This window comes from Aotus nancymaae, unplaced genomic scaffold, assembly GCF_030222135.1.
Source record: "Aotus nancymaae isolate 86718 unplaced genomic scaffold, 86718_ANA_hifiasm-v0.15.2.pri h1tg000051l, whole genome shotgun sequence".
In the NCBI taxonomy this organism is placed as follows: Eukaryota; Metazoa; Chordata; class Mammalia; order Primates; family Aotidae; genus Aotus; species Aotus nancymaae.
The window spans coordinates 12,444,788-12,470,371 of NW_026988465.1; the positions used below are offsets into that span (position 1 = coordinate 12,444,788).

At 37.7% G+C, this 25,584-nt stretch overlaps 1 protein-coding gene across 2 annotated transcripts in view; it reads right to left on the reverse strand.

Moving 5' to 3' along the window:
• DTNBP1 (dystrobrevin binding protein 1) overlaps positions 1-25,584 on the reverse strand; it is a 143,309-nt gene that overhangs the window by 96,268 nt on the left and 21,457 nt on the right. For both annotated transcript variants that reach the window (XM_064363000.1, XM_021665335.2), the window contains 2 exons: positions 20,149-20,209; positions 5,704-5,836 (listed from right to left, as the gene is read on the reverse strand). In XM_064363000.1, coding sequence (XP_064219070.1) covers positions 5,704-5,836; positions 20,149-20,209 — 194 coding nt within the window. The remainder of the gene's footprint in view (positions 1-5,703; positions 5,837-20,148; positions 20,210-25,584) is intronic.

The window sequence follows — 25,584 nt, forward strand, 5'->3', positions numbered from 1 at the left end:
GACTAAAAATGCTTAGAATAGTCAGTGGTCATTTTACTGCTAACACCAAATTCATATTTATGTTCTCCCCTTTAAAAAGCTTTACAGGCTCCTGAGCCCTTTTAAGTTAAACCCCTTATCATTCAGAGATCTACTGCTCTCTGGCCACAAACTGCGTTTATTTCACTTCTTTCCTTCACATATTCTACAATACTGCAAAACAAGATGAGTCCTGCCGCCTCCTCCTCCTCGCCTCTGCCTGTCCCTAACCCCAGCTTGTCTTTTCAGGCACAGGCCAGTGGCAGCCTGCCCTCCACCCACAGGCTCCCTTCCTCTTCTCTGCTTCCACAGACCTTTGAGCCTCACCCAGGACTCATTCTGACTGATACCAAACAACTAGTTGTGTACTCTTACCTCTCTCAGCAATCAGTAAGGGTCTTAAAGGTGCAGATTGTATTTCTGCTTCTTTGCTATCCCCTAATAACATGTCCATTGAATTCAATAAGGAATAATTTCTGGCAACAGAATGATTCTATTACTCTAACATGTAAAATAACCAAGAAGGCAAATCTATTCATGGTCATGTAGTTTAAATATTAAGACATTATGCCAAATTTTGTAAAAGAATAAATTAAACATGAGTAGAGAACTTAGGAAACATTAAACAACATGATATTTTATTAGCAGTATATTAAACCAGGTCACATTATCAGTGACTTAAAAAAGTGATAAAAATTTTCCATTTTAACACTTAACAGATTTGAAATCAGTAATAAAATATAAAAGAATTGTATTGAAAAAAAAAATGTTCTCCCCCTCTTATATTAAAAAGCTCTTCATATAAGTACATATATAATGTGTATTCTGGATATTATATGTTGAATTTAAGTCGGCAGAAATTTAATTTCCCTGTCACAGCCTGCACATTTCCTGTTGCAAAACAAGTTGCATATATGAGTACATTTGGTAACCAACTTAGGATGCATATACATAAAACACTAGCAGGCCTCCATGGACACAAATGTACCTTTACAAGAAGCTCAAGCCTCACCATTTTGCTCGCTATAACAACAGCATATGTCTCATTTAGTGATCAGTGGAAAAGATAGGTGGAATTTTATTGTGAGAAGCCATCTGGGAATGCTTGACAGCTGTGCAGGAAAGAGCTTCACAAATCTTTGTGAGAAGGCTGTCCCAGAGGAAGAGCAATTCTGTTTGGAATTTTTCTTTGTGTCATTTGTTTCAAATACATATTATCTGTAGTGTAACCACTGATATATGAAGAATGAAGCAGCACACTAAAATTAATTATTTCCCACTTAATGAATTCTTTTCTAACAAAATAATTAGCCTCATGGAACAAAGAAATCTCCTTTGGCTGTAAACCTATAGGTCATAGAGGCCAGGTACTGAAAGACCAGAAGACTCTTCAAATGCTTATGTTACACTTTCATGTACTAAGGCAATAAGGTAATGATGGTATGAATAAGGAAACTTTAAGAGGTGCAATTAACTTCCAAAAGCCATTATGGAACAAATGAGATCTATGTAGTAGCCTAAAAGTTGTCTAAGACAGTTAATGTGCCTCTTGAAGGGTCTAACCTCAGAAAGTAACCTGGACATAAAATAATCTAGTTCATGAAAAACTAACAGGGTTATGAAAATCTCTCTGTTAGATGCCCTCTCAAATTCTGTACCTAAGAAAACAAAGCTATATTCTATCAGGCTAGTTGGTCAACTCAAAAGAAAAAGACAAACTCAGTATATGGCTGCCATTCTCTTATATCTAAGAGTTGTTATCTAAGAATTAACAGAATCTTCTGGCTGGGTACAGTAGCTCAATCCTGTAATGCCAGAGCTTTGGGAGGTTGAGGCAGGAAGATCTCTTGAGTCCAGGAATAGTTTGAGGCTGCAGTGAGCTATGATCGCACCACCGTGCTACAGCCTAGGCAAGAGTGAGAACCTGTTTCTAAAAAAGAAATAAAAATTTTAAAACAAAAACAAAACCCAGAATCTTCTGTTCTAGATGAAGGAACAGTCTTTTTCAATAGGTCCTATAAAATAAGCTAGGAGATAGAGAAAATTCAAAGACAAGACTTAACATTTTGAACTTGAATAAAGGAATAGGATTATACTACCCTCTAGTGGAAGTTCAAGAGAATTCAGTATATCTTTTCAAACATTTTTCCAGTTTTATGATTAAGAAACATTGTGGTTTTCCACAGAATAAGTGCAAAGAATCTGGATAAAACCATTTCATTGTATGCTTACACACTTTCAATGTATAGAATACTAATATCACCACACTGAATGTTATGGTTTTGCATTCTAAACTGTTTTGCAGTACAAGCTTATTTGCATAACATCCATCTAAACTCTCCTGTCACAGAACAACGGTTTTGTAAATTCGCAAAGGCTAGAGAGGCCCCGACTAGAACGTCGGCATCTTGATGGCAGGTGCCCAGCCTTGTTGACTCCTGTGTGTCCAGAGCCTGCACACAGTGCGTGGCGCATGGCAGATGCCCAGTATGTACCAGCACTGTGCTAAGTGGTTACGTTTGTCATCTGATTTAATCCAGACAGGTATGCTCATGGTCATCTTGCAGACAAGAAAATTAAAGCTTGGAGCCGCTGGGAAATCTACACGGTTCTTAAAATGAGGAAGTTGTAGGATTGGGAGCCAAACCCGGATCTGTAAGTTCATAGCCCTTGTTTTTCCAGTTCCCAGCATATCTTTATTATTTATTTTTAAAACGACAAATCTTATCAGTAAGTATCAATTAAACAGGCTTTTATAAGCTGGACTGAAACCAACATGAATGGATCATCTGTTGTAACTTAACAATCTCCAAGCAGCTAGGTAACCAGGAGTCGTATCAACGAAGCCATGGGATAACACAGCTAAACACATCATTAAAAGTCCAAATGGCTCACTTAAGATAAATCCTTTACCCTTCAATAAAAGCAGACCCTCTAGAGAGCAAAGTAAGACCAAAAGAGTGAAGCTGCCCAGAAGATGGAGGGACTGACAGGAAATGGTGTAACATCTGACAGTGAAAGGGTAAAAAGTTCAAAGAAGCTAGGGGAATCCTGTGACTAAATATAATTGGTTATTACTTTCTTCTAAGTTTTTTATTTTTCATTATTGCTTAACTATTTAAGACTTGCAATATTATGTCAAGGTATTTAGGTGATAATAGAAGATATTCTGAGGCTCCAAAAAAAAAAGAGAACTTAGTTAATGAATGAGCATTTAAAACACTAAATGTTCCCAAAATCTAAGAATGACACATAAATGCATCAGAATGAATTCATAAAGTACATTAATGGTGCAGATATATGTTTACACAATTCACCCCGTCAAATTTGGCTTCAAAGTGTTTGTTTTCCTACTGTAAAGAATATCAGCACTGATTCTACAAAGCTTAAATTGCTTAGCTAAAAGCCTCATGATTTTCAAACATCTCTCTCTGGGCTTACTCTAGGTCAACAAATACTAACTAGGTCTCTAAAATTCCAAGTTTTGATATGCTATCTTCCACAGTCATTCATCACTAATTATAAATATGAGGCAAATAACAGCAATAGATTAAAACCCAAAGGAAGCATGTATTTAAATGCTAATAGTAATTTAGATTGGCAATATATGCGAAAAATAACCATCCAGACAGATCTTCTAAGGAAACTGAATTAACTCTATAAAAAGAGCTCAGTATCAGACGAGAGGGAAAAAATGACTCAAATTAATTTAGAAGTGAGTATCTAACTAGAACAGTATATCAGAGAATCTTTCAGCTTTAATTTGTCTTTAGTGTTGGATGTTCTTAGATTACTAAAAAAGAGAGGATTCAAGTGAACATTTGGAAGATATATCTCGTGCATTTAAGAAGCCAAAATGCAGTTTCAGAAGAATAAGGTCATGTATCACTAAACATTAAACACTTTTCGGGATATTAGAATCCTAATTGGGAATGAACATACAATATATTCTTAGAGACTGCATTTCCCAAATGGAATTGACTATGAAAATAATTAGAATTGTGACAGAATGCATTTATTCAACAGAGTGGTATTAAGCAAACAACTATCTGTAAACAGATTTACCTAGCTGGGGAAATACAAGAGGTTATCATGAGAGAATATGTCTGCAAAGAAACATATAACCAGTGAAAAGCAAGTGACTCAAAGAGATACAGGAAGATGAGCTGAAAGAAAGTGGCTACGAATATTCCAAACATCTTAAAGGCTATGTCCAAGGCTTAGGGAGGACCATTGCTATACCTGTAAGAGGGAAGCCATGCAGAGGGCAACTGCAGCCATTTTACATTTCTCTAAGACCCAGAATCTCTTTTCCATGCCCTGCCTTCAGAAAGAACAAAACACTGACCCTGAAAGGCATGGCAACAGCCAGGGGATTTGAAGAATACAGTTCATAGAGACCTCCTGAGAGCCCTCATCCTACTGCCTCGTCACCCATTGAGGATATCATCAATGTGGTTGGGATCCTAGATGCATTTATAAATTCTGTGATCCTAAGTTGCAACCTCTCCAAGCCTTAGTTTATCTGTAAATTGGGAATAATAAAAGCTACTTTTGTGGGATTCTTATGAGAATTACAGACAGTATCTGTAAAGCATCTAATAAGCACTGACATAGAGTAGGTGCTATAAACGTTAGCTACTGTTATCGGCAACAGCACTCCAAATACTATGTATCTATCTTGTTCACGCACAAAAAACTCTTTTATGATTTGCGAATTGTCTTGTAAATCAGTCTTGTTTTGCTTTGAATGAGGCAATATTGAAAATAGGAGGAGATAATAGGGTATGTTTAGCTTCTCACCTAAAAGACTAAAACAGGTTATTAGCTCAAGAACTTTATTTCCCATACAGATAGCTCCTACCTCCTACTTTACTAAGATCTTAACCTTGATTAGAAAATAGTAAGCTACAATATTATCCTCAGATGTGGCATCATCAAACATAAAAGATAATTTTCTGAACATAAACCCAAGAAAAAAGAATACCAACATAATCCATCCAAATGAAAACAATCACACACAAAAAATTTCCAGAGTATAAATTTAGCCAAGCAGGTACCCTCGTTTACTCTTTTGTCGTTGTTGCTGTTGTTTGAGACAAGGTCTCACTATGTTGCCGAGGCTGGATTCAAACTCCTGGGCTCAAGCAATCCTCCTGCCTCAGTCTCCAGGATAGCTGCAACTGCAGGCACGTGCCACCACACCCAGCACAAGTACCCTCATTTAACCAGATTTGTTTGATCTTCAATAATCCATTTGAGGAAAAAAATAAATATACTACAAGACATAAAGGTCTGGCAGATCTAAATTTTAAAAGCAACAATTTCTGGACTACATCCTGCAGTCAGCACAAAGTCGCCTAATCCATTTTCTACATGTATGCTTTTGAACAGAGATCAAATGCTAACAAAGACAACCTGAGTCACTTTAAGAATCAACAAAATTATAACTATGTGTTCTGAGCTGACCTAAGGCAGAAACAGTCAGAAATAATTTCTACACTTTACATAATTTTCTGTCTAATCCTCAACTAATCAGAATATGAAATTAACTGGAAATCATGATTTTCCCAAAAATCCTGTTAACCCAGAACTTCATGTGTTCCTAAAAAGTTTTGAAATCACACCAAACCCTGCCCGAGTTGTTTTAATTTCTAAAAGTACAGATAAAAACATCAGACTTACTCAGATTTGCTGTCATGGATTCTAAGTCTGCGATTAAAGCTGGGAGCTGCTGGAGCTGCTCCTGCAACTCCACAAGGCTTGTCTTTTTCTTCTCCCAGTGTGCAGAAAGCATGACCACTTCGCTATCCACCAGCTGCAGCACATGCGGGTGGGGGGGGGGGGAAGTAAAACCAGGTTTTAGGCACAAAGAAAGTATAGTTAATGTAACGAGATGTAATGTTATCTTTAACAACCTCTCTACTTAGTAGAGATTACAGTACATTCTAAAAGAGACTGAAGTTGTTTTGTTTTTTAAAAAAGAACCAACTTAACATTCAGTGCAGGAGACCTCAAATTACTGTTTGTATCAGTGCATCTTAACCCAGAGAAGAGAAAGTTTAAAAATGGCTTTAAAAGTCACTTCTAAGTATACCCTGTTTTAAGTAGACCATGTATTTGAAAATCCAAATCTAGAAAAAAAAAAACAAAAAACTACCACTAACAACCAAAAAGAAAACAAACATAAAACATAATTAACATGTAATTACTGGCTTTATAAAAGGAACTCATAACAGAAAAGTTCCCTAATACATTTAGAATATACCATGATTCAATTTACATTTAAACAGGAATGCTTACTGCATAAAGTATATAAAGGAATTTTGAGGAAACTGGCCAATTCCAGAATTCCAGAAAAAGAGGAAATGATTTAAGGTAACAAGGAATGCAGCAGACGTAAAGGGTCCCTAATAGCAAGGTTGTGAAATTCTAGAGTAGCCTAAGATAATTCTAACTTCTTTTCCTAAAGACTATAAAGAAAATGACAGACAACAGTTTCTCCCAGACAATTTTGTTTTGGTCTTAACACAGTGGGAGGGACAAGGGCCTAGAAAGATTTAGAAGGAGCAAGAAGAGGTCATCTTTTGAAAATATCATCATGAATAAGCAAGAACTGTGGAAAAAACTCCATAATCTGTACAATAAAAAATAAAGGTGACAAAATCCATCATATAACAGAAGAAAATGAATTTGAATATTCAAAATGGCCAATATACATATCTCAAGATTAAGGGTTTTTTTTTTTATTTGTTTTGAGATGAAGTTTTGCTCTTGTTGCCCAGGATGCAGTACAGAAGCGCAATTTTGGCTCACTGCAACCTCTGCCTCCCAGGTTCAATCGATTCTCCAGCCTTAGCCTCCCAAATGGCTGGGATTACAGGTGTCTGCCACTACACCCAGCTAATATTTTGTATTTTTAGTAGAGACGGGGTTTCACTATTTTGGCCAGGCTGGTTTTGAACTTGTGGTCTCAAGCAATCCACCCATTTCGGCCTCCCAAAGTGTTAGGATTACAGGCAAGAGCCACCATGCCCAGCCAGGATTATGGCTAAGAGTTAGAATCTGAATACAACCAATGCTTACTAAGTTCCACTTAAATATTAAAAAAGAACTTTGGAGGAATGAATATACCAAAGATACAAAATTATTTTTATGTGGTACTAGATTGTTTTTGTTTGTACATTTCACTATAGTAGGAATTCTCATCTGAAATAAGGAACTAAGCTATGATACATCTCCCTGTTGTTTCTGAGCCCACCCTGCAATGATAAACACATCATCTCTCACATTCAAGTCTCAACTGAGCTGGGAGGCCACACCAAGTTTCACACAAACTGCATTTCTCATTATTTTTGTGTACTTAAAAATGTCTGTTGCCGCCGGGCATGGTGGCTCACGCCTGTAATCCCAGCACTTTGGGAGGCCGAGGCGGGTGGATCATGAGGTCAAGAGATCGAGACCATCCTGGTCAACACGGTGAAACCCCGTCTCTACTAAAAATACAAAAATTAGCTGGGCATGGTGGCGCATGCCTGTAGTCCCAGCTACTCGGGAGGCTGAGGCAGGAGAATTGCCTGAACCCAGGAGACAGAGGTTGCGGTGAGCCGAGATCATGCCATTGCACTCCAGCCTGGGTAACAAGAGCGAAACTCTGTCTCAGAAAAAAAAAAAAAAAAAATCTGTTGCCAACCAGTCTTTAAAAAGATCTTTAAAAGTAGCTTAAAACATACTGAAAAAACAACTACAGTGCAATAAGGAAACCAAAGCTTGAAACAAGGATATATGTTCACAAAATTCATTTATAGTATTCCACAAACTTCTACTGACCACCCACTATTTGCTAAGCACGATTTGGGGTACTGAAGACGTAATGACAAACAAATCAGAAAAGAAATTCCTGCCTTCTTATTGTTTATACTTTAGTATAAATTCTCTTAACTTCAGATTTTAAACTCTAAAAAAAAAATTCCTATATTATGGGGCTATTTTGGTTAATAATTTGAAAACTCTAGAATAATTTTTAGATATTAACCATTGCTTACTGAAAATTACAGTGCAATAAATATTAAAATTTAGTTTAGTTCATACCTGTGATAAAACTGAAAATTATATTCTGAATATAGAATATAAACATACAGAGAAAAACCATATCAGAAAACACTAAACTATCACTTTAAAAGAATGGAAGGGTAAACAAATTCTCAGAAATTACCAATAATTATACAATAATACTAAAACATTCTGAATATTTTCTGGATACCAGACCCTGTGCTAAGCAATTTACGTATATTATCTCATTTAAACCAAACAGCAACCCTATACACTAAGCAATATTATAATCTCCATTACACAGATTTTAAAGATTGACATGTAACAGATGTTAAGTTAATTCCTCAAGGACCACAGTGGACTTAGATTCCATCCCAGGGAATTTGACAGTAAGCTTACGCCCTTAATCAACACACTAGGGACAGTGCTATAGGGGTATATAAAGGGAAGAAGAAGAGTAAAAATTTACCAAAAGAAAGGGTTCTGAAAAACTGTACTGTTACCTATTCATTTTAACATGTGTAATTTCTTACTTAATGATTTAAAAAAAAAAAGCTATCTCCAGAAGTTCAATTTCTCTACTTCTAAGTAACTCGGAATAAACCCAGATTCACCACCAGGAAATCAAGTTTAAGGCGCAAGATGAACCCGAAGTGCTTTATTCCAAAATTCTTTCTGGCAGATACTGAAGTTAGGAGAAGAAAGAAAAAGCACACCAATGATGAAAAGGTACACCAATGATGTACAATAGGACCTTACTTAGTATAAAACTCAACAGGTTCAGACTTTTAAGGAACACATCATTTTATTTGATTTCCACACAACTTTGATAAGCAGAATAAGCAGTGTTAAGCCATTTTATAGATGAGAAAACTAAAAGAGACCATGTTATCTACCCAAGGTCAACATGTATTGGTGCAGCAAGGAGCAGAAACCAGGATTTCCAACACTAAGTTCAGTTCGCTTTCTGCCACAGGCAGAGGAAATCCACCCTGAACACAGAGAGTGAAACAGTCAAATTCAACTGGCTTGACATCAAACTGTTAAACAAAACCATGAATCTTGAGAGTTCAATTTGAAGGCAAGCTAATATTTCACAATAACAGGAGAGGCAAAACACTGAAAGTCTAACTTTAGAAAATTGCCTTCAGAGTGTAAGTCCTAAGTAAGTATTAACTATTTATGGTATTTATTTATACATTGCTAAGGGAGAAAAAAAAAAATCAAAACCCTTGTTTAGAAAAAGCTTAGACAACAAAGTTACCTTTGATCACAGCTGCTTGTTTTATAAGCTATTGCTGTGAATTCAAAGACTATATATTTACAATTAGCTTTAAAGTAGATGGGTATAAAATAATTTGTTAAACAAGAGGAAACTGTTAAAAAGTATATTTGCCCCAGGAGGTTATGCTGTTTAGGTAAAGCCCATCAAAGACACATGGGCAGGTTTGACAAAATAAATTTACAAAATGACAAGTTTAATACTATGTATATTAAATATAAACATTTAAATATGTACATATATCTCAATAATACATCACAGAAGCCTTTAAAATAAACTTTCATTTTTAAGACTGGGTACTGTTTCTGGAAAGCAACAGAAGTACTTCTGATGAGTTGTGGGTTTTAAAATAACCAATCATACAAAAATTTAAGATCCTAAAGTAGCATAAATTCAATAACAGATACTACAGAAAATTCTCCTGTATATATTGTGAAATGCTTCTTATAATCAAAAGAATGATTTTTGTTAAAGCTCCTCTATAGGACACAGTCTTCATTTAGCATGGGATTCATCCACGTTGATACATATAGGTACAGTAGTTCACTAATTTTCACTGTTGTATATGGTATTTATTTTCTGAATAATACCATATTTTTTTCCTGCAGATGGACTTTGGAACCGTCCAAAGATTAAACAAAGCTTGCTACAAACATTCTGGTACAAATCTCAAGGTGCACATGTGCAAGAGTTTCACAAATGAATTACAGATGTGTCCAAGATATCCATCTCCTCATCTCCCAGGGCCTAGGGTAATGAGATCCCCCTCCCCAGCCCCTGCAGGTTGTATGTAATGCTCTGGAACAGTTCCTAGCAGCAGAACTGTTGCTTGAAAGGCATGTGCAACTTTTAACTTCTACTTAATGCCAACTCATTTTTTCTAATGTGATTGTTCCAATTTATACTCCCAAGTTCTAGTTGTTTATCATCACATTTCTTCCTAGGAAAGAAACAAAACTGTCATCTGCAAATAGTGACCATCTGCACAGAAAGCTCAAAGCTGCTTAAATTTTCAGTAATCCAATGAGTGAAAATTTGGGGTTTCAATTTGCATTTCCTTGATACCAAGCAAGGTTGAACACATTTTCCTGTGTATTGGCCATAAATGTTTTCTCTTCTGCAATATGCCTGCTGATATCTTTTACTCACTTTTCTCCTGGGTTATTTTACTCCTCTTTTTATTGGTTTGTAGGGGTTATTCATATTTTCTGAACACTTATCCTCTGTCTTATAAATCAATTTTTCATGCTGTTGTTTGATGAACAGAAGTTTTGACAAAAATTACCGATATACTTATTTATGGCTGGTGCTTTTTAATATCTTAAGAAATCTTTCCCACCCTATAATCGTAAACATATTCTCTTCTACTATTTTCTAAAAAATGTATAGTTTTCCTTTTCGCATTTAAGTCTAATGAAGCCAAAATGTGAACAAGGCCTTCAACTACTTTTATTCAACATCATACTAGAGTTTCTACCCAGTATAAAAAACATGAAAAATTTAAAGTTGTACAGCTTAGAAGGGAAGAAACAAACCTACCATCTACCCAAAACAACTCACACCCCCAAATACAACGTATTAGAATAAGATAATTTAACAAGATGGTTGAATATGGGATTAAAATACCGCAAGTCAAACACTGCAGGTATTTGGTAGGTATCAGGATAAAGAAGCTGTCTTCCATTAAAAATTTACCAAAACTTTTTACCCTGAGTGAAATGTATTTTCTACATCTGATGATCATTTTTGCTTTTAATATTAAAGAGTCAATTGCGGCCGGGCATGGTGGCGCAAGCCTGTAATCCCAACACTTTGGGAGGTTGAGACGGGTGGATCACGAGGTCAAGAGATCGAGACCATCCTGGCCAACATGGTGAAATCCCATCTGTACTAAAAATACAAAAAAAATTAGCTGAGCATGGTGGCGTGCGCCTGTAGTCCCAGCTACCCGGGAGGCTGAGGCAGGAGAACTGCTTGAACCCAGGAGGCGGAGGTTGCCGTGAGCCGAGATCGCGCCACCGCACTCCAGCCTGGTGACAGAGCTAGACTCTGTCTCAAAAAAAAAAAAAAAAAAAAAGTAAAGCGTCAATTGCATGTGAAAGATTTTCTAATGTCAAATTAACCTTTTAATCCTGGAATAAACTTGGCGTATTTTGTTTTTTATACATTACTGGATTTGGTTTGCCACCACAGACATACATTGAAGAATGTCTTCCAGGTAGAATGCCTTTTATTATCCAATATTCATAAGCCATGCAAATATCAATACAAAGTTTTGGCTAATATTTACATAAGAAAACTTTAAACTTGATACACATTTTAAAACAATGCGCGAGTAGATTCTCAAATTGCAAATACAACTGTTAGAACATCAGAATAGTTGGAAATTCAAATTGCCTACACACTGAGGCAGTATGAACAGCATATCAACAGCGAATATGCATGGCTTATACATGTCCAGCGTGGAGAGGCCAAGTTACTGCACACAAGCAACTGTTAATTAACAATTACATCAAAAGTCTGATGATCAGAAAATGATGTTTTAACCATTTTATATCCTAAAGATTTCTGCCTATGTATAGGAATTTTGCTGGTTTTAAATATATTTAAGGAACTTCGTTAAGTGTTTGGGGTTGATATGTAATACACTGTAACTTTTCTTTTTTTTAAATTTATTATACTTTAAGTTCTGGGGCACATGTGCAGAACGTGCAATTTTGTTACACAGGTATCCACGTGCCATGGTGTATACCTGCATCCACCACCCCATCATCTACATTAGGTATTTTTCCTAATGCTATCCCTCCCCAGTCCCCCCACTCCCTGCTGTCCCTCCCCTAGACCCCAACCCTGCAAAAGGCCCCAGTGTGTGATGTTCCCCTCCCTGTGTCCATGTGTTCTCATTGTTCAGCTTCCACTTCTGAGTGAGAACATGTGGTGTTTGGCTTTCTGTTCTTGTGTCAGTTTGCTGAGAATGATGGTGTCCAGCTTCATCCATGTCCTTTTCTAATTTAAAATACAGGAAATAGGTTTCTGCCTAGCATGTTTACGTGGAACATATCATTTTCAGAAATGGATCATGGAAGTTAGGCAAGAGATGATGCCTTTATTGTGTGTATAATTTTTATATCTGTATTCATGGACTCCAGGTTCACTTTTTCATACTTCCTTGTTGGGTTTCAGTATCAAAGTTATCCCAGCCTTATAAAATGAGCTGGTCAGTCTCCTCTTTTTTCATTCACTACAAGAACTTGTAGAACACTGAAATGGTAGATTTCAGCCAGGCACAGTGGCTCACACCTATAATTCTAGCACTTTGGAAGGCTGAGGTGGGAGGATCACTTGAACTCAGGAGTTTAAGAACTGCCTGGGAAACACAGTGAAACCCCTATCTTAAAAGTTTTTTTTTTTTTGCCGGGCATGGTGGCTCACACCTGTAATCCCAGCACTGTGGGAGGCCAAGGTGGGTGGATCACCTGAGGTCAGGAGTTTGAGACCAACTTGGCCAACATGGTGAAACCCCATCTCTACTAAAAATACAAAAATTAGCTCGGTGTGGTGGTGGTTGCCTGTAATTCCAGCTACCTGGGAGGCTAAGGCAGGAGAATCACTTGAATCTGGGAGGTGGATGTTGCAGTAAGCCGAGATCATGCCATTGCACTGCAGCCTGTGCAACAAGGGCGAAACTCCAGCTCCAAAAAATAAAAAAATTAGATGGGTATGGTGGCACACCAATAGTCCCAACTACTCAGGAGGCTGAGGTGGGATGATCACTGAAGCCCAGCAGTTGAGGCCACAGTGAGCCATGATTTTGCCACTGCATTCTAGCCTGGGCAACAGATTTCCTGAAAGTAGAAAAAAGAAAAGAAAAGAAAAAAATTCCTGAAAGTTTTCCCGTAAAACTCTATGGATCTGGTGCTTTCTGGGAAGAAATATTTTAAATCAGTAATACAATTTCTTCAGTGGCTATAAGACTATATGGAATTTGTATTGCTTCTAGGATTAGTTTTGGTAAACATTTCTAGAATTTTGCTATTTCATCTACATTTTCAGTTTTTTCTTTTAAGAAACAGGGTCTCACACTATGTTGCCCAGGCTGGAGTACAGTGGCTATTCACAGGCGCAATCCCACTACTAATCAGCATAGGAGTTTTGACCCACTTTGTTTCTTACCTGGGCCAGTCCACCCTCCTCCTTAGACAACCTGGTGTTCCCATGCTTCTGGACATCACCATGTTGGTGCTGAACTTAGTGTAGGCACCCAATTGACATAGCACAGTATAGCTCAGAACTTCTGGGCTCAACTGATCCTCCTGCCTCAGCATCCCAAGTAGCTGGGACTATAGGTGTGTGCCCAGTTAAGTTTTCCTATTTGTCACAGTTTATAAACTTTCATCTTTTTACTCTCTGCTACAACTGTAGCTATTAATATATTCCCTTTAATTCTTAAAAGTATGTGTATTTTTTTCTTGATCAGTGTCACTAGCAACTTAATGATTTAATTATTAACTAAATTATTTTATTAGTCTTTTGCAAGAACTTTTGGCTGTATTTAGCTTCTATTATATTTTTGAATTCTATTCCATTTACTTCTCTTATCTTTATTAATTCTTTTATTCTTTCTCCCAGATGCATTCCATTCTCTTCCCTAATTCTTAAGTTAGGTTAACTCACTGATTTTCAATCTTTTTTTCTTTATACAATTTCCCTGTAGGTAGATTTCAGCAAATTCTACAAGTTATAACTTGTAGCAATTATCATTCACTTCTATTTTTAAATTTACATTTTTTCTTCTTCAAACCAAAGTATTCATAGTATGTATTTTAAATTTTCAAATATAGTTTTCAAAATTGATTTCTTATACTAACTTTCAGCTTTATTTGCACTGGAATCAGAGACTATATTCTACATGACTTCATTTATATGAAACTTGCTCAGATTTGTGTTGGCCCATTAAGTAGTCAATTTTTATGAGTGTTCCAGATATGCTTTAAAAAATTTATATTCTGTATTTGCTGGGGTAGTATTCTGTATTTGTCCATGAGGCCAAAGTTGTGAGTCATGTTAGTCTGACATTCATCTATATCCATACTTATTTAATCTTTTTATTTTTCCTATCACTTAAAAGGAACATATTAAAATTCTCTCATTTTGATTGTGGATTTAGCTGTTTTTTCCTGCAATTATATTTGTGCTTTATATATTCTAAGACTTTTACTAGGTATACACAGTTTAGACTTTTTTCCTCCTGAGGGAATTGAATCTTATTAAGGATCCTCTACGTTTTTCACTTTAAGTCTATTTCACTGATATTAACACATCAGTTTTCTATTGGTTAGTACTTGTTCAGTATATGTTTTTCCTTCAGTTACAGGCATATCTTGACTTACTGCACTTCATTTATATCGTGCTTTGCAGATACTGCATTTTTTACAAATTGAAGGTTGTGGCAACCCTGAATCAAACAACTCTATCAGCATCATTTCTTCAACAGCATGTGCTCATGTCATGTCGCTGTGTCACATTTTGGTAATTCTGAAAATATTTCAAGCATTTTCATCATTACATCTGCTATGGTGATTTGTGATCAGCGATCTTTCATGTTACTATTGTCATCGTTTTGGGGCACCACAAAGTGCACTCATTTGTAAGATGGTGAATTTAATTAATAAATGTTATGTGTGTTCTGACTGTTCCACCAACAGGCCATTTCTCTCTCCATTCTCAGACCTCCCTCCTCAGAACTCCCTATTCCCTAAGATAAAATTCCCTACAATAGCCTCTACGTCTTCGAGTAAAAGGAAGAGTCACACATTTCTTACTTGAAAGCAAAAATCAAAAATGATTAAGCTTGGTGAGAAAGGAATGTCAAAAGCAAAGACAGGCCAAGAGCTAGACCTCTTGCACCAAACAGCCAAATTGTGACTGCAAAGAAAAAGTTATTGAAGAAAATTAAAAATGCTGCTCCTGTGAATACATGAATGATAAGAAAGCAAACAGGCTAGACATGATGGCTCACATCTGTAATCTCACTTTGGGAGGCTGAGGTAGGAGGATCACTTGAGCTCAGGAATTTGAGACCAGCCTGGGCAACATAGGGAGACCTTTACCTCTACAAAAAGTTAAAAAATTAGCTGGGCATCGTGGCTCACATCTTGTAGTCCCAGCTGCTCGGGAGGGTGGGATAGAAGGATCTGCTTGAGCCCAGAAGTTTGAGGCTGCAAGCGAGCCATGATGGCACCACTGCACAGCAGCCTGGATGACAGAGCAAGACTGTTTCCAAAAAAATATAAATAGGCCGGGCGCTGTGGCTCATGCCTGTAATCCCAGCACTTTGGGAGGCCGAGGCGGGTGGATCATGAGGTCAAGAGATCGAGACCATCCTGGTCAACATGGTGAAACCCCGCCCCTACTAAAAATACAAAAAATTAGCTGGGCATGGTGGCACGTGCCTGTAATCCCAGCTACTCGGGAGGCTGAGGCAGGAGAATTGCCTGAACCCAGGAGGCGGAGGTTGCGGTGAGCCGAGATCATGCCATTGCACTCCAGCCTGGGTAACAAGAGCGAAACTCCGTCTCAAAAAAAAAAAAAAAATATATATATATATATATACACACACACACACACACACATAAATAAATAAATGAATAATAGAAAGAAAGAAAAAGAAAAGAAAGAAAAACAGCCTAACAGCCTGATTGCTGATACAGAGGAAGTCTGACTGGTCTGGATAGAAGATCAAATCAGCCAGAATACTCCCTTAAGCCAAAGCCCAATTTAGAGCAAGGCCCTAACTCTCAATTCCATAAATGGACTCAGAGAGGTGAGAAAGCTGCAGAAGAAAAGTCTGATGACAGCAGAGGTTGGTTCATGAAATTCAAGGAAAGACATCATCTTCATAACATAAAAGTGCAAGGTGAAGGAGCAAGAGCTGATGGAGAAGTATGAGCAAGTTATCCAGAAGATCTAGCTAAGATCATTGATGAAAGTGGCTACACTGAACAACGAATTTCCAAGTACACATAACAGCCTTCTATTGGGAGAAGATGGTTATCTAGGACTTTCATAGTTTGAGAGAAGTTAATTCCCGGCCTCAAAGCGTCAAAGGACAAGCTGACTATTTTGTCAGGAACTAAAGCAGCTGGTGACTTTAAGCTGAAGCCAACACTTCATTTACCATTCTGAAAATTCTCTGCCCTTGAGAATTATGCTAAATCTACTCTGCCTGTGCTGTATAAATGTAACAACAAAGTCTGGATGACAGCACATCTGTTGACAGCATGGTTTCGTGAATATTAATACTTTATGCTTACTGTTGGGACCTACTGCTAAGACAAAAATATTCCTTCCCAAATAATAGCACTCATTAACAATGCACACGGTCACCCAAGAGCTCTCATGGAGATATACAAAGAGATCAACGTTGTTTTTGTGCCTGCTAACACAACATCCATTCTGTAGCCTGTGAATTAAGGAGTCATATCAACTTTTAAGTATTGCTTAAGAAATACATTTTATAAGGCTATAGCTGCCATAGATAGAAGTTCCTTCAATTGATCTGAGCAGAGTAAATTTAAAACCTCCTGGAAAGAATTCACTATTCTAGATGCTATTACAAAGCATTCATGATTCATGGGAGTAAGTCAAAATACCAACATTAACAGGAATTTGGAAGAAATTGATTCCAACCCTCAATGATGGTTTTGAGGGGTTCAAGACTTCAGTAGAAGTAGTATAAATGCGGTAGAAATAGCAAGAGAACTATAAGTGGAGCCTGAAGATGTGACTGAATTGCCGCAATCTCATGATCAAACATGAATGGACGAGGAGTTCACTGACTCCGATTTTTAAAGGAGTTCTAATATGGGTAAAATGCAATAAAAAAGCATTGCATGCTACAGAGAATCTTTTGTGAAAGGAAGAGTCAATAGGTGCAGCAAACTTCATTGCTGTCTTATTTCAAGAAATTGCCACAGTCACCCCAACTTTCAGTAACCACCACCCTGATCAGTCGGCAGCCATAAACATCAAAAAGAAAAAAAACCTCTCAACCGGAAAAAAGGTTATGATTCACTTACGCGATTGTTAGCATTTTTTGAGCAATAAGGTATTTTTAAATTAAGGTATTACACTGCTTTTTTTAGACATACTTAGTAGACAATGGTATGGTGTAAACATAACTTTTATAGGCACTAAGAAACCAAAAAAATTGTGTGACTTGCTTTCTTGCCATACTCGCTTTATTGCAGTGGGGTCTGGAACCAAACTGACAGTATTTCTGAAGTATGCCCATATAGTCAATCTTTCTGTGTCCTAATGTTCTAGGTGTGTCTCTTGTAAGTAGCTTATAAACTATTAATAGACTTTTCCTGGTCTTTCAAAATATGCCCTTTAGCAGTCTAGATTAATCATTTTAAAATACTGAGATTGCAGATATATTCACATTTACTATCTTATTCTGTTTGTCCTGCTTGTTACGTGTTTTCCCCTGGTTTCTTGTCTTCTTTTGCACTGACTGAATTCTTTCTGATTGTTCTAGTTTTTTTCTACTGGTTTAGAAGATAAACATTTTCAATTTTGGTTTTTTTTTTTGAGACAGAGTCTCGCTCGGTTACCCAGGCTAGAGTGCAGTGGTGCGATCTCAGCACATTACAACCTCCGCCCCCTGGGTTCAAGCGATTCTCCAGCCTCAGCCTCCCAAGTAGCTGGGACTACAGGCACACACCACCCCGCCCAGCTAAATTTTGTATTTTTAGTAGAGGTGGGGTTTCACCATGTTAGCTAGGCTGGTCTTGAACTCCTGACCTCAGGTGATCCACCCACCTTGGCATCCCAAAGCGCTGGGATTACAGGTGTGAGCCACCACATCCAACCGAATTCTGTAGCTTCAATATGAGGTGTCTAGGTATGGATTATTATCTTGCTTGCTTGTTGTACTTTCTGGATCCGAGGATTTAGATATCTCATTTATGGAAAATTCTCAGACATTTATCTTTTCCTACATTGTCTTTTCCTCATGCTCTTTCTAGAACTGTTTAGGTTTACTGGATATGTTGGGCTAACTCATATGAAACTGCAAATTTACAGATCAAAATTCATCAAATATTGGCAATCTCACCTGGTTCAACCTAAAGACTTTTTATAAACATTCTCTATTAATTCCTCTTTCATATTTTCTATTTTCTTTCTGAGATCCTTTCCATGTACTCTTTGACTCTCTACTTCATTATTTCTTCCTTCAGCTGCCTCAAATTGTCATTAAGTACATCTTTTAGGTTTTTAATTTCAATGACTTTTAAATGTTTGATAGTACCTTCTTCCTTACTCATGTTTAAGTCCATTTTTTACTCTTGAAAGATTTTATATATAACTATTTAATAGTCAATATTCAATAGTGCAATATCTAAAGTCCTTTGTGGGTCTAAATCTCACTCTTTTGGTTCTGGTGACTCAGACTTCTGGTGGTTTAATTGTGCGTTTGCTAATATTTTGAGGACAGGGAGCCTGATTTAATCTGTAGAAATCTGAGGGGCCTAGGTTTAGACAGTTTCATCCATGGAAAACTTGCATTTATTTTCGTTGGGTGTCAAAGAACACGAATCATCTGCAACTCTTTCATTTCTTAACTTAGAGGTTCCTTGATCATGCAGGAAATATAACTGAGAACCCCATACTCCTATGAGGCCAATAACACAGTAACAAATCAAGAAAAGAGGCCAACTTGTTATGAAGACAGACAGGTTTCCTTATTGACTCCTTTAGCCAACAGGCACATTGTTTTCCTCTAGCTTAAGCTTTCACTTGGGGGATGTAGCCACCTCAAAGGCCAAAGAGCTTTATCAAGAGTCTCAGATTCAGACCCCCACAGACAAAGTCTCCTATTCCCACAAATCTCCAAAGCTTTTGTTTTAGTATTTTAATCCCGGCTTCCACATTTTGTTTTCTTTTGTTTTAATGACTCTGATTTCAGTTCCCTGTTTTGTTTGCTGTTGTTGGCCCTTTATGTTTCCCTTAATTTTTGTAAGCTTAATGCATCTTAAAGAATTTTTTAAAAATAGCTGTTTTATAGCTATAGGTCTTTTCAAAGTATCCTTTCTGCCTTACTACCAGAAACCTACATTTTCTTATTCTCGTAAGTTCTAAGAGAAATGCTAGTGTCTACATTTCATCATATATATTCCTGTCTTGTATTTAACTATTACAGATTCATTAATTTGGTAAATGGTAAGAAAATCAGTCTAAATTTATTTAAAGTCAGAATTACAAAAATCATTTCAGAAAAAAATAAAGTTTGATTGACATCGACAACACAGAGTATTCGATCTTGGCTAAGTACATTTACCAAGTAATTTAAATTACAAGTCATTAGTGCTTAAAAATAATTTGTTCTTCTAAGTGAATTGAGGATGACCCCTGAAATTTTAGTATATGTTAGGCAAATTAATAATTTTAGATAGACTGAGCAAAGATAAATTTCTGACCAAATAATAAGGAATTCTTAAATAGTAAGTTGAAAGAGATGTCTAATTTACATAACTCATCAGACTAACTACATAAAACAAATGTTCACCTGTCCTTAGAATAAAAGTTATAAATTCTCTACCTCAACTAAACTAAATTACTTGACAGAGAAATGATAAAAAGGTGCTTTATTCAGGAAGTTTCATAATCAGTGACTAGATTCAATTTCAGATATCCTGCAAAACATTTTGACACAATTATAAATTCAATTTTAAAAAACTACCATTTAGCACTGAAAAAGGAAACTACGAGTATAAGATTAGCCACATCTTTACCTCTCCAGCACTTGCACATTCCTTGGCTCTTCTGTGAAGTGCAGCCCATGTATCCTCATACCTAAAAAAAAAAAAAGCAAAAAATAATTGGAAATGCAAACCACACATTCAAAGGAAATACTATCTAACGATGAATGTGGAATATCCTGTGGCGTTAGAAAGGAAACACACAAAAAATAATGGTGACATGTTGCAAGGACACAGACGTCAACTTCATGGAGCTTCCAGTGGTCAAATCTGTGACAATTTGAGCAACAAAATATATAATGGTTGTAATGGATTATAACTCAAAGAATAAAGCAAATCTCTCTGAGTCCATGGTGATGTAAATAATTGAATAAGTAAATCAATGAGATAGAAGAGAAAAACTCTTCCTTACAATAGAAATCCAATTAGTAAAAATTTTTTTTTTTGAGACAAGAGTTTCACTCTGTCACCCAGGCTGGAGCGCAATGGTGCAATCTTGGCTTACTGCAACCTCCGCCTCCCAGGTTCAAGCGATTCTCCTGCCTCAGCCTCCTGAGTAGCTGGGATTACAGGTGTGTGCCACCACGCCTGGCTAATTTTTGTATTTTTAGTAGAGATGGGGTTTCACCACATTGGCCAGGCTGGTCTCGAACTCCTGACCTAAGGTGATCCACCTGCCTCAGCCTCCCAAAGTGCTGGGATTACAGGTGTGAGCTACCACACCAGGCCCCAATCAGCAATTTTAAAAGAAATGATGAGGAAAAAAAATCTCCAATTGGTAAACACAATAGTAATAATTGTTTCAAAAAGAATTTTAACAGATGATAAAATCAGTGGATAAAAGCACAAATAGAGGATATTTACATAGTCTCAAAATATCTCTCCCATAGGATAATCATTAACTAAACATGAGAAAACAGTGTTAACTGAGGAGAAACCTGGCAGACACATCCTTAATCAAGTGATCAAAATTAATGTCAAAGTAATAAGACACAGCAACATTATGTGCCTCCCGATGTGATGCACTGAAGGATACAACACTACTCTTCTGATATTTTTGACAGAAAAGCACTAACTTACAGTTAATTATAAGAAAATAGAAAAATCCAAATGTACAGACATCTTGAAACATAACTGGCCACTATGGTTTTTTGTCTGTCTTTTTTTTTTTTTTTTTTTTTTTTTTTTTTGAGACAGGGTCTCAATCTGTTGTCCAGGCTGGAGTGCAATGGTGTGATCACAGCTCACTGCAGCCTTAACCTCTTGGACTCAAGTGATTCACCTGTCTCAGCCTCCCAAAGCACTGAAATTACAGACATGAGCTACTATGCCCAGTCTTGGCCAGTACTCTTCCAAAGTATTGAGGTCATGAAAGACAAAGACTAAAGAATTGTTCCACATTAAAGAAGATAAGGAGATGCTGTGACTAAATATAATGTGCGATCCTGGATTGGATCCTAGTCCAGAAAAAAGGACACTGGTGGGATAATTGATGGAATTTGAATAAGGCCTGTGGATTAAAGTGTTTACTAATGTTAATTTTCTGGTTTGATCATTGTACTGTGGTTATAGTAAATGCCAACACTGGGAAAGCTGAAATTGCTTGTTCTATTTCTGTAATTTTTTTTGTAAATCTGAAATTATTTCAAAATAAGAAGTTAAAAAATAAAACTTCTAAACTATTATTCATTTGATTGCTGATGTAAAAACTTGATTTCCCATCTTATTTAAAATTCTAGCTATCCAGCTAATATTTCTCCAAACAGGAATACATATTTAATGAGTTCATACTGTCTCCCCTCATAGTCAGATTCACAATTTTTCTATTAAGTAGGAAAATCAATCTGAACAAGATACTAGAGTCTACATGCAATGAAAATTAAGGTGGAAGGTCACACAAATAATACAGTCCCGCTGTTATTGTTGACTAACAGAAAGCTAGAAAATTTCCTTGGATGTATCAGATTATGTAAGTATCAATTAAAATCAACAAGTATTTACTGAATGCTAAGCACTGGTAAGCACCAGAACTGCTAAGATAAATTTTACTTTTGCATCTTTGTTGTCTTGCTACTTAGCACAGAACATGACACATAAGAGACACATTAAATGACTGTTGAGTGAGGAAATAAACAATTAATTATAAATTGAAAATTCAGGACTTCGTGGTCAAATTTTCTATCATTTTCTTAACTCAGTGGGAAAGAGCAAATTAATCCTCACTTCCTAACTTTAGAATCCAGATCATTCTTTTCCTAATATCTCACCATTTCCTATTCTCCCCATTATTATATATGCTTTTCACATCCATCTTGGCATTATTTATCACACTCCCTCATTTCTCCTTTCCTAGTTCAGCACCTAGTTCATACATGATTTTCCTACTGTTTTCAGCATTCTCTAAACTTAGACTATCCCAACCACTCATGTTCTCTGCTCTACTTTTAAGCCATGAAGTAGTTTGGAGAAAGACATTAAATCCATTGCAATGCATGCTATCCAACCTTGCGTGGGCCACAGCTGCCAATTAGCACTTAAAATAAATTTATTACTATTAGATTGTTCCCTGAAGTACACATGGTGGGTGTTACAGATCTCATGCCACCTTGAAACTCATCCCCATCCAATCACTTTCAACAGAGGGATGAACTTACTCCATTTTACTGAGATAAAGAAGCTGGATGTAAACTTCTTCAATTTTTCTGTGTGCAAACTCAAATATCTTTAAAATCACAAGTCAATGATGACGAAATGAGGAAACCACATTTATAATGTATAATTCTCACATTCAAATAGTTATTGAATATATTCTACATATACTACAGGAAGACTAGTGGAAGAGTTCATCATACAGTTAGGAAGATGAGCACACATGTAAATAATCACCTTATTTGGTAGACAAAGGAAAGGGCTAATTACATAGCATAAGAGCTATAGGAATATAGGAGAGTAACTGTAGACTGTGTTGTACCACATTCTTTGAAACATCATGATTTAGGAGATAGAGGGAAGATGTCAGAGTAAGAAGCATCAAGAATCTGTCACCCTACCTAGACCACAAACACACTGGCAGAATCTGTCTGATGTAGCTACTTTGGGACTCTGGAATCTATTAAAGGTGTGCAGCTTCCAGGGGAAGGTTTGGAGGGTAATTTGAGGTTAATTTCAGTTGATTTCAGGTTTTAGCACAATGGCAGCTACCCAACCCCTGGACAGGCAGCCATGCACTTGTTCCTGAAGTAGCTTGTATATGGCTTATGAAAGTCAAGGTGGGCCAATAAGGACCGTGTGCTCCAAACATCAGGGAGTTTGTGTTCTGATCAAAATTGCTGCTTCTGATCAGGCAGATGCAAACACAGAGGCAGCTACTGTTGCAAACCCCTCCTGCTCTGGTTAGCAATTTTCAGAGGATCTAAAAGGTCAACGTCTGGTTTTGCCCCCCTTCTTTGTTCTCTTTTCCCTCTTGGAAAGCCAGACACTTAAAGACTAGGACATTCAGTAACAGATGCAACTGTTTTTTGTTTTGTGTTCGTTTTTGTTTTTTTTTGTTTTTGTTTTTGTTTTTTTGTCCCAAGATGGCTTACTAGGGACATCAAAAGCCAGTTTTTCTGGAAAAAAAAAAAAATCAAAGATATTGGTGAATGGACAAATTCTTTACAGAAAACTGAGGGAAGGGAGCCAGGACTTGTCAGAGTGCCCATGGGAAGAAGCTGGGGTGTAGAAAAGGAAAGCAGCAAGTCTGGCAGAGATCAACCCTCAAGGACCTTGGAGCCCTATGGAATGAGTAGGTTGGAGTGCTTCTCTGCTCCCCTTACCCCTCCATCAATCTCCTGACCAGAAAACTGTTGGAGAGCTCTCCTCTGCCCTTGTGACCCTGAGCAATGCTATTGGTGGTGATTTGAAAACTTCGTGGGGCTGGAGAATCTGGTGGCCAACTTGTGCATGCAGGAGTATCCTCACTCCCCTCAGATACCAGATACCATATTGGCCTTGCACTGGCAGTCGGATGCCGCCCTGCCCAGGGACTCTCTGCCCTTGAGTCACCGCACCACCAGATTCCCTGCAAACATACCCCACAATCCACTCTAACTCTGGCAAGCGCAGGGAACCAGCAGCTCCCCAGGTAACTGTGAGATCTCTGGAGATCTAACCCTCTGTGTGGGCCATCCCTAAGTGGAAGACAGTGCAGCCCACCAAAAGCCCTCCTTGGGACAGAGGAAGGTAATCCAGGCACAGTGCCAACCACTGCAAGGGGCAGTATCATCACCCAAGAATGGATGCGGAGAGGGGGTCATCTCTTGCATCCCCCTACTATGTTGCTGATGCAGCAGTGTTCTCCCAGCCAGGGGCCAGCACGTGCACTCAGACACACTACCTATTTTGTGCTTCTCATGGCAGCTCCGCTCCTGCCGAAAATGAGCTCTCCACAGCTCAAGCTTTCAGGATAAGTGGGGCCCAACTCCCCTTCCTGACACAGAGCAGCAGCATCCTGGCAAAGTAGGACCAGTCGCAGAGTTGCCTGCTCTCATCTGAAGGAAGAGACTCTCCCTGAGCCCATTTTGGTGGTAGCCCTCAGAAGAGCGTACCTGCAACCCGCAGCCAGGTACAGTCATTTATGAAATGAAGGCTGGGAGCCTTGTGACAGGGGCATGATAGGAAGTGGATCATGTTCTTGCCAGCACAGGATGAGGAGTGGGTGTACCCACCTACCTTCTCCCCCAAGACCTCAGCACACCCCACAGGATCTCTTCCCGCCATCATCCCCTGCCTGGTCAGGGCAGATGCTTTCACCCCACATCAGCCTACCTGCCGGCTCTTACTCTGCAGTGCCATGTACTGGACTGCAGCCTGAACCACACCACCAAATAAAAATCTGCTACCAAAAGGGCTTAGTGCTAGTACACAAGATAAGCCCCTTGGGACCTCAATACCCTCAGCTCCACAGGAGATAAGGTGTTAGGTGTCAGTTCTTAAAGCCAATACACCACTACAACAAGCATCATCTGAGAAAGCCACTGCATAGAAGCTATCCATAATCAACGAACCCATATAGCATTTTGGCTCTCTGGAAGCACCCAGAAACAAAAGCAAATGATCATACACAATATATACCACAGTCATACTCTTAAGGGCAAAAAAGAAAAAAAAGTTACATCCAAATGATGGCAAAATAAAAATAAGAAGAGACAGCTTCCTCAAATGAGAAGGAAATCAGTGAAAGAACTCTGGGAGTACAAAAAGTCAGAGTGTTCTGGCACCTCAAGGAATCACATTCGCTCTCTAGCAATGGATTCTAACCAGACTGAAATGTATGGGATGACAGATAAAGAATCAAAAATATGTATTGCAACTAAACTCAACAAGATCCAAGAAAAAGCTGAAATCCAATACAAAGAAACCAGAAAACCGATTTAAGATATGATAGACAAGATAGCTATATTAAGAGAGAAACAAATAGAACTACTCGAA